The sequence below is a fragment of the Macrobrachium rosenbergii genome, chromosome 11 (genome assembly GCF_040412425.1).
Source record: "Macrobrachium rosenbergii isolate ZJJX-2024 chromosome 11, ASM4041242v1, whole genome shotgun sequence".
In the NCBI taxonomy this organism is placed as follows: domain Eukaryota; kingdom Metazoa; phylum Arthropoda; class Malacostraca; order Decapoda; family Palaemonidae; genus Macrobrachium; species Macrobrachium rosenbergii.
This window is the reverse complement of record NC_089751.1, coordinates 10,977,135-10,987,134: the sequence shown is the minus strand read 5'-3', so window position 1 is coordinate 10,987,134 and position 10,000 is coordinate 10,977,135. Positions and strand designations below refer to the sequence as shown.

At 36.0% G+C, this 10,000-nt stretch overlaps 1 protein-coding gene and 1 long non-coding RNA gene across 11 annotated transcripts in view; one reads left to right on the top strand and one right to left on the bottom strand.

Moving 5' to 3' along the window:
• Syx1A (Syntaxin 1A) overlaps positions 1–10,000 on the bottom strand; it is a 426,953-nt gene that overhangs the window by 94,607 nt on the left and 322,346 nt on the right. For 5 of the 10 annotated variants that reach the window (XM_067111170.1, XM_067111167.1, XM_067111169.1 and 2 more), the window contains exon 8: positions 3,882–3,992. In XM_067111170.1, coding sequence (XP_066967271.1) covers positions 3,882–3,992 — 111 coding nt within the window. Of the gene's footprint in view, positions 1–3,881; positions 5,210–10,000 lie in introns of all 10 variants that reach the window. The other 5 variants (XR_010854459.1, XR_010854460.1, XM_067111171.1 and 2 more) reach the window with 2 other exon arrangements.
• Positions 1–10,000, top strand: part of LOC136843134 (uncharacterized) — a 113,680-nt gene that overhangs the window by 100,730 nt on the left and 2,950 nt on the right. The gene's annotated exons all lie outside the window — the stretch shown is intronic.

Here is a 10,000-nt window from a genome sequence, read left to right as displayed (position 1 = left end):
GTCCGTGACCTGGAAGAGGTCTCTGGCAAACAGGCCGACCTGACTGTGCACCATTCGTATAAGTGATAATACATACAGATGCCTCCTTGGCAGGTTGGGGAGGCCATTGGGAGGATTAGAGAGAAGATGATCACCTGCTTGGAGTGTCATACCAGTTTCCTGGAGCTATTGGCTGTCTTTTCATCACAAAAAACCGAAACCTCCAGAAGGGTCTAACATTTTGTTGGTCCTAGACAATATGACTAATGTCTTCTATAAAGAGGTTAGGCTTATGCTGAGCCTCTCAAGTCAGTAATTGCTGACATCATGCTTCCACAATTTGGAAGTGGACCGGTTTGCCACATGTGAGAGAACCATCAACTTTCCAGTGTATGTGCCTCTAAATCTGGACGTCAGGCAATAACAAGCGATGCATTTTTACAAGACTGGAACGAACGGAGAATGATATAAACGGAGGACAATATACCTTTTTTCCTTCATTGTCCCAAATTTTGAAAGATTTGAACAATCCACAGGCAGTCCCCAGTTATTGGCCGCAGGTTCCATTCTGACAGCGTGACAACAAGCGAAAATTGCTGATAACCGAAAATTGGCAATTTTCAGCACTGATAACTGGAGATTGACACCTCTGTTAAGTATGTATCTGCACCAATACTCGATTATTGGTGCTGATAAACGGAAATCGCCGCATACTGGTGCTGAAAATTGCTGATTTTTGTTGCTAGACAAGTGCTGTAAATTGGATCACCGATAACCGGGGACTGCCTGTACTAGCTTTCAATGGAACCGCTTGCCTAGTAGCCCTGAATTAGCCAAATGGTAATTGGACCCTTATTTCTTCCACAACAGGCAAAAGAATACTGTAGATTATATTGCTGTCTGTTGTTCTATCCCAGACAGAAGGAGGGGAAGTTGTCTACTTATCATCTTTTCTGAGCTGTGACCTTCACGTGGAATATTAAATCTAGTTTACTGTGAAGATTATTTGCCTAGCATTGGTAGGTACCTAGTGCAAAAACTAAAGACTTCATCTGTCCCACATACCACTCTGTAAGGAAAATTTGGTTAGATTACCTCCACACAGAGCCCAGTTGAAATCTGTTAAAACAGTTTTACATTTTTTATTTTTTTGGGGTCAAGCACCTCTGCTGTTTCAACAATCATGGCATACAAGGCATCATTGGCGGAACCCTTGTCTTATGGTTTTGAAACTGATTCTAACCATAGTAATTGCTGATTTTGTTCTCCCCTTTCCTGATACAGGAACTCAGTATATCATATAAAATATTATGGCCGATTAAGCATTTTAGTTTTACCTAGATGTCACGGCAAACATCCCAAAAGGCCCGATTTTTCCCACACCTTAGCACAAACAAACCACTCTCTCAACATGGGCTGAAAATTATTTTAGTGGCCCTCATTAAGAAGGCAGATCCTCACTCCCTTCCCAGTTGCATGGCATCCAAAAGGTGAGTACATTGTTAACTTTCTTTGGAAATGTTTCCTTCAAAGAAGTCTGAGTGTATGGAGTGGTTATTAAGAGGCAGTATTCCTGAACTGGTGAAGGCACAATAATCCTGCAGCCAGACAGGACATAAATAGGCAAGTCACTTTAGAACCACAATGGATAACACAGTGCATTCATAGCCTTGTTGTCTCTTGTTCTTTACTGCCAGAGCCTAATGGGTATCCGATATAAAGAAAACACTTAACCTGTGACTTTACCTTAAATAAAAAATTCCTGGAACACTATTGCCATAAGAATGATTGTCATGCTGAGACACTGCTGGGGAAGGCGCAATTATCCTGCATCCAGACCCAACATAGTTCGGTAAACCACTTTCAAACCGCAAAGATATAATACATATATTGGTTTGTGTATTGTTTCCTGTTCTTTACAGTATTGACAAACCCTATGGGTATCCAGAATAAAGACAGTGGTAATAACCTGTGACTATACCTTGCACCAAAAATTAATCTGGGTTGTTGGGATTTATTTATTAGGAGCTAAGCCATTTTGTCACCTGTCAATTTCTTTTGTAAGCTCCTTTGAGAACAAACAGTGGCTAAAAAAAAAATAAATAAATAAAAACAGGTGTTGATGCAGGAAAAACCCTTTTTTGGTAGCCACTGAGAATCCTCAAACCCACCCACTTTCCCAGATGAAAAGGCATGGGACGGGGTGAACAGTCATCTCGCACAGGCATGGCATGTAATGAAGAGGGCCGACGTATGCTGCTGGCACACTGCAAGTGAGACGTAGTGGAAGCCGAGGCGGTCGCTGTAGGACACGAGATAGAGCCCTCTTGTCCTGATTCCTTTATATTCTATCACTGTGACAACAAGCAATATTCTAGCCATGACCAACCATGTAATTGGTTGGTCTATCTTACAGAGCCCTGGGAGGACCATGAGAGTGTAACTGCTTTGAGAACTCACAGCAGCTACTAAAAATAAGTTCTTCCTATGTCAAAAAAATATATATATATATATATATATATATATATATATATATATATATATATATATATATATATATATATATATATATATACACACACATACATACATACAGTATATATTGATCTGGGAAAATTTTAATTCATAAAATGGTCAGAATGACAAATTTTTATGAAACCTAATTGTCTTCATTATGTTTGCTGCCATATTTTCACGACTCTGTCTAATTCAAATATATTTAAATTTTGTTTAATCAAATAACAATGTAACTCCTGCCATATCCAGCAAAATCTTCTCCAACCAATTTCTCTACCCTAAGTTTACTTATGTTTAAGTCATTTATGTATTCTTTAACAGAATATTTCAATGGGCAAATATCTGTTAACAGTTACTTTTCTCTTGCTTCCTGACACATACAGCTATGAAAATAATTTGGTTGACTTAAGATGGTCCACAAATCGTGGTACAGTATGTGCAACCCAGAAATAAAGCTTTTCCTCTTAAGACTTTGCACTGCTTGCAAGTATTGTTTACAATGCAGCAAGCTGGTCATCATATCACTTCTCTAACCTCATTTTACAAATTCTAGTACAGTAGTAAAAAATATGCAAGAAAGGATTCAAGTCTGCAAGTGTTAAGAGTTAAAAGTTGGTTTTTCAACTAATGTTTTAATCAGTACTCTATAATGAAAAAATCAACAGATTTTTCAATTTTTATGTTACTGAATCACAGAAGTTGTATAGCTTTCTAATCAGTAACTGAATTTTTGAAAAGAAACATTTTCCACGTGTACAACTACTTTACCTACTGTATTGTTCGAAAACCTACAAACTATTGAAAAAAAAAGCACAGTAGTACACTAGAGTAAAGGCTAATGCTGTAGAAATACAAAAGCTAATAATGGATTATATCTGATTTGACAACTGTAGTTATACTTTCCTGAAAACACCTTTCAGCATTCTAAGAAAAAAGGGCTACAATGCTATGAAACAAAACAAAAAGTAAAAGTAAAAAAAAAAATATAAAGAGATGTGTCCTGTTCATCAATGCCTATATGTTAGGATAATAAATTTTTTTCTTCTTCATTCAAATGTTTTCATCTGTGCCAAGATCAGTCTGAAATTGTCAGCTAACACTTATCTCTGGCAATCCATAATTATAGTAAAATACTGGACAGTCTAGGTTACAAGAAGCCTAAAATATAATCTGCTGATCTAGTCACACTAAGAAACTAAAGAGATGCCCTAATAATAATTAAAAAACATACACTATTAAGATAGATTGACAACACCAATTCTTAACACACCCAAAAGAAAGAACGCAGAAAAGATGGTTAAAAGCGCTTACAACCACCAAGCAACCCAGCCTTAAGAGCTGTCCACACCCATGTAATAGTATATTTAATAAGTTTGGTTACTTACCCGTCGCGCTTTGCTTTGGTATCTGATGGCTTTCTTTGTGTCCTGTTTGGCAGTATCCACATAGTCCTGTGCTTCCTGTACGTGATTCTCAATCCTATTCATCAGTTCACCCTGTTGTTGTGGCCAGGGATTGTGGAGGGATTGGGTTTGCAGGAGTTAGGATAATGTAGGATGCAGGATAGGTTTAAGGATTCCGGGATGTGAATGATGAACACATGGATTCAAGACAACAGAGATAGGCAGGATAGAAAGAAATCAGAGGGGGTTAGGAATAAAAGGCCAGGTTTGAGGAAAGTTAGTGGTAGTAAAAAATTGAAAACCAAAGAAACCCAAGACATATGAAGAGGACTTTACAAAATGTTCATCACAATGGACAGTTGTTAATTGCAGGAGTCAGGAAATAGGTATGATGATGGTTACAAGTATTAAACAGTCAAAAAAAGAAAAAGGGTCACACAATGGCAGTGAGAGAGGAGAGGAGCGGATAAATAGTGTTTTATCACCAATACAAACCAGGGAAAACATAAGGTAGGAAATACCAAATAAATGGTTTTGTTGGAGGCATCAAGAGGGATTATAGGGAAAGGCAGCAGTCAAGTGTTTGGAAGCCAGTAATACCCAAGTAAACAGACATAATAATAACAAGCACCGGGAGACAGTCATCACACATTGTATATGTTTCAGAGGTAAAGACCAATTAATAGGTTTGTTTGTTAAGGGTGTTTGATTTTAAACAGTTGCAAGTAAACATGAGAAAGGAAAAAGAGTTGCAGAATGTTAATAATAATAAGGCATTTTTAACAGAGAACATAATCACAATTGATTAATCATAAAAATCATTATGCACAATTAACACAGGGTTGTAAGTAACCAGAGCATAATGAAGTATCAGTCAAGTGTTCATGCAAGATGCAGAGTGCAGTGAACATGCAATACATCAAGTGAGAGCAGAACATATAAAAAGACAAGTGCACAAGCAATTCATTACAGAGGCAAGAAACAGTATTAGAGAGATCCCAAAGATACAGAATCATATTGCCAAAGGAAAACATGCAAAGAGGAAACATGCAGATTATCAGTAAGAAATATTGCATGAGGGGTAATAAGGATGGGTCAAATATATATGGAGGAAATAAGGGTGAAAAAAGAGAAAGAAAAAATACATTAGCATCTAGCTGCAATGATAATATAAAAGTGAAAAACTGGCAATTACTCACCTTACGTGCTTTGCTTTGATACTTAAGTGCCTTTTTAGTGTCCTCCATAGCTTTGCCGACATATTCGACGGACTGATCTACGTGATATTCAATCCTATCAATCATCTCCCCCTAGTGGTTGGTAGTTGATCGATCAATCGTGGGTTGGTGAGGGAAGCAGGCAGAGAGGAGAGAGGCAGAGAGACACAAAAAACAATTAATGATGACACATTCAGCAACAATCATCACCACATGTGAAAAAAAATCCTTATGGTGGTGGCTACTATACACCTATACAGATATGAACTTTCTGTGGCTACTGTAGTGTACATACTTTTATGTGTGTGATGTGCAAAGCCTACACTGGGTTATAGGTAAGGACATGTAATGCACAAAATTGGCATTCAGAAACAATAAAAAAAAAGACTAATTAAATAGCAGAAAGAAATATAAACTGATAAAATCCTGAATGACAATGTTGGTTTCAACAGACTTCGGATATTAAACTGTCCCTTCTAGAAGCATCTAAGGCATGTGAATAACCACTTTGAACCACAGCAGAGATTTTCAGTCATAGGTGTATCTCATATTTGGGTCAAAGGCAGCAATCACACTGACAGTTAGTAAGGCAAGACGGCCTATTGTTAAGTCATTCCTCTAATGAAAAAAAGAAAAGACTACAAAAAGTACCTCATTGGTGAACTACTCTTCCATCATGCCAACCTACAAAGGGGGTAAACTATGTACAGAGTCTACCTATAACCCAAAGGCAGGCTCCTGACAACGCGCACATCTCCACACCTAAGACACCGTTGCTGTCGTTCCTGTGCTCCCCAAGTGGAAAACCAACAGACTTACCCGCCGCGCTTTACTTTGATATTTCACTGCTTTTTTTGTGTCTTGTGTGGCAGTCTGGACATAATCCACTGCATGCTCAACATGATACTCAATGCGATCTATCATCTCCCCCTAGTGAGATGAGTCAATAAAGGGTCACTGGACTATATATTTTAATAAATAATAAAAACTCTGGGACTAAAGCTAATACCATGGATAAAAAAGATAGATCATCATGCACTTTTATGGATATTTCTATGCTTGAAATTTGCCAGATTTCTTTGTAAATCTCATGTACAATGTCAATAGCTTTCAAGTAAAATTCTTGTGTTTTCAGTACTAAATATTAACACCATGATGCTTTAAACAAACATAAAAACCATGATATTAACTGAAATCTCCTTTAGGCCATTCTTTCCAATCAGCTCCAATAAAATTGTCAAGATTTATTAAGTGCAAAAAAGGAATCAAAACTAAAAATAAGTTTTGCTGTTTAAACATGGCCTAGACAATCAACATCCAAAATAAATAATAAAATGTAAATAAAAGTAATAAACAGACATATTACTAAAAATTCTTCACGCATTTTTCCATTAACAACTTTTCTGTTACAAGTGGATATCAAGATTCACTTTTATGAATGTTCGACGAAAATTATAGTGAAAGTGAGAGCACGTGTGTACATTATGTAAAACTGGCTTGCATTCATGAGAATTATTATTATTATTATTATTTTAACTGGGCTTCTTGAGATAAAATACTCAACTCCTATAATGGTGGCCCAGTGGGTTTGTGAGATTATTATTTTAATTTTATTGTAATTGTAATTCTGATAACTCAAAAAACTCACATACTAAAGTAAAATTAATTTCACTGTTCACACTGAAACTTTCTCTTACCTAAGAATTACTTTTTTTGCACTTTCTAGCTGTCTAAATTTACTAAAATACACCTATAGTTAATTGTTGAACAATTACTGCTCCCACTTGTTTTCCTCTCACACCTACTCTTTTTCTCTTTACAGACAATTTTCCTGTCATGTTTCTGATAATCATGTTTATTTATTTCCATGCCATTTACTCTATCCTTTAAATATATGTTCTATAAGTACTATTTTAGCAACTATACTGTTTGCTGAACAAGAATCCTTCATTTTCCCAGAAATTTCACCAATTTATGCTGAAGAGTTCACTTGGGGTTGTAGTCACACAAACAGATTCAACAGGCTCTACCTTGAATTTAAAATGAACTGATTTCAATAAAAACATCTGCAGAAGCAGCTGGGAGTGCTGACAAGATCCAGACAACTCAACAAATTCTCACAACCAACTAAGAATGCCAACCATATACAACAAATATATATATATATATATATATATATATATATATATATATATATATATATATATATATATATATATATATACAGGCAGTCCCCGAGTTACGACTATCTTAACTCAAGTCAATCCGATCTTACAATGCTTTTCAAAAATATTAAAAAAAAAAATTCGTATCCAACTTAAAGCGACAATCTGAAGTGAAGGCGATCCAGAAGTTAAGGTGACATTGAGTTGGGTACTAGTTTCTGAGCTGCTCATGCTAATAAGTAAATGTCACCATCCTTCCAGCGTGCAAGCCAACCACTGGATTAAGGTAAGACTTTCACCCCCCTTTTTTTTTTTCATTTTTATATATTTTGTAAAGTTAAGATCCGACTTAAGTCGCCGCCTCAGGAATGGATCTCCGTAGTAACTCAGGGGCTGCCTGTATATATATGTATACAATATATATATATACACAGACATATATACACGCACACACAACCCTACTTACAAACGAGTTATGTTCCGGACAGCTGTTTGTATATTGAATTTTTTGAAAGTTGGTTACTGTACTCTTCATACCTTTTTAAGTACTGTACGTTTTTCATCCTAAAACACAATGCACTGCACACACAGTACTGTATGTACAGAGTAGGCACGCGAAACAAAATTTTAACTTATGGGTGGCAAAGGGGAGCACTCTGAACAATTTTAATTTGTGATCCCATTTGTATCTGAATGTTTGTATGTTGAAAATTCGTAAGCAGGGTGGTGTATGTATGTATGTATAAGTGTGTGTGTATAATTTTATATATATATATATATATATGTATATATATTTTATATATACAGTATATATATACTGTACATATATAATATGGCACTTTGTTCCATTTTCTATGGCATTTTAACATTGTTATTGGCAATGTACAGGGACATACAAGATGTGTTGATTTTTATTTTTCCATTTAATTTTTGACAAAATTCAGTCACTTAAAAAAAACTCGAAACATAACTGAAGGTATGTGTGCATGAGCATATATAAATTATATATATATTATATATATATATATATATATATATATATATATATATATATATATATATATATAGATTACTGTATGTATATTATGTATATATAAATTTCTGACCTACATCAGGATCAAACCCAGGTCTTTCAATTGAAAGCCAAGGGCACTGACCACTAGGCCACGTGGGCAGCGCCCTTGGCTTTCAATTGAAAGACCTGGGTTTGATCCTGATGTGAGTCAGAAATTTATCTGTTTATCATTGTACATAAATCACGGTGTGATAAAAATTTCATAATAAGAGCTGCGTATTCCAAATATACCAATGAGCTATCATGGTGGAGGTGGGTTAATGCCAAAGCCAAGTACAGTTTCCCCGCTCTTGACGGGTAAATAAGTTTGGCAGATTCAGCTTTAACTTATACCTCTCTTGGTGGCTCAATGGTTTGATCGTCAAATGGAGTCGTTGGAAGTTACTGTGTGTCAAGGGATCGAGACCTGGCGGTACCGATCCATTTATCACTTAAAAAAATTCCCCATCTGGGATATTCCTGAAGTACCACGCTTCATGACTGTATATAAATCACTGTGTGATAAAAATTTCATAATAAGAGCTGTGTATTCCAAATGTACCAATGAGCTATCATGGTGGAGGCAGGTTAATGCCGAAGCCAAGTACAGTTTCCCTGCTCTCGACGGGCAAATAAGTATGGCAGATTCAGCATTAACTTATACTTCTCTTGGTGGCTCAATGGTCTGGCCATCGAATGGAGTCGTTGGAAGGTACTGTTTGTCGAGGGATCAAGACCCGGTGGTACCGATCCATTTATCACTTAAAAAAATTCCCCTCCGGTGATAATTCCCTTTCTGGGATATTCCCGAAGTAGTGTGAATTGGATATTAATCGACATTTGTATATAAATCACGGTGTGATATATATGTGCTTCAGTGTATAAGCGAATCCCACTGGAAAATGACGGCAGAAGTTTCAGTACCAAGCGCGTTCACATTTATTAATGCATTGTCTGGGCACAAATGAGACACAGATAAAAGGAAGGTTACAAAGTAAACAAAAAGAACAAGAATATCAGATGGTCAATGGTCAAAGGGTAATAAACAGAAAGATAATCCGGGATCAAGTAGTCACAAACTAAAACATAGGCCTAACTACAAGAGATATGAAAGTTAACCATACAAAATCCAAAAACGTGAATAAAATTGAATACCAGATCGTTAATTGCCAAGGGGTAATAAACAAAAGGGTAACCCAGGAAAATCCGGGGTCAAGCGGTCACAAACAAGAACCAAATACTTAACATAAGAGATGTGGAATCTTACCCATTCAAATTGCAGAAACATGTATAAAACTGAATACTAATTTTGCTTATATTTATCAACAATTTTTGTAATTATGAAGGCATCAAGTTTAAACAAACTAAGACTTAAATTTAGAACTTTTTCACTACTTGACTGGATAAAATAAGATTCGATGATATTCCTTTTAACTGTGTCGTTGCACGGGACTAAAGACCTTGCTTCACTCCAGTTAATAAGATGATCTGAATCATTCATATGTACAAATTATGCGTTTGATATTTGGCCAGTTCTCACAGAATATTGGTCTTGTTTGTTTCGTTGTGAAAGTGATTTTCCAGTTTGTCCATAATATATTTAATCACATTTTTATAAGGAATTTCATAGATGCAGCCAGAAACATTTCTAGGAGAATTTTTGAT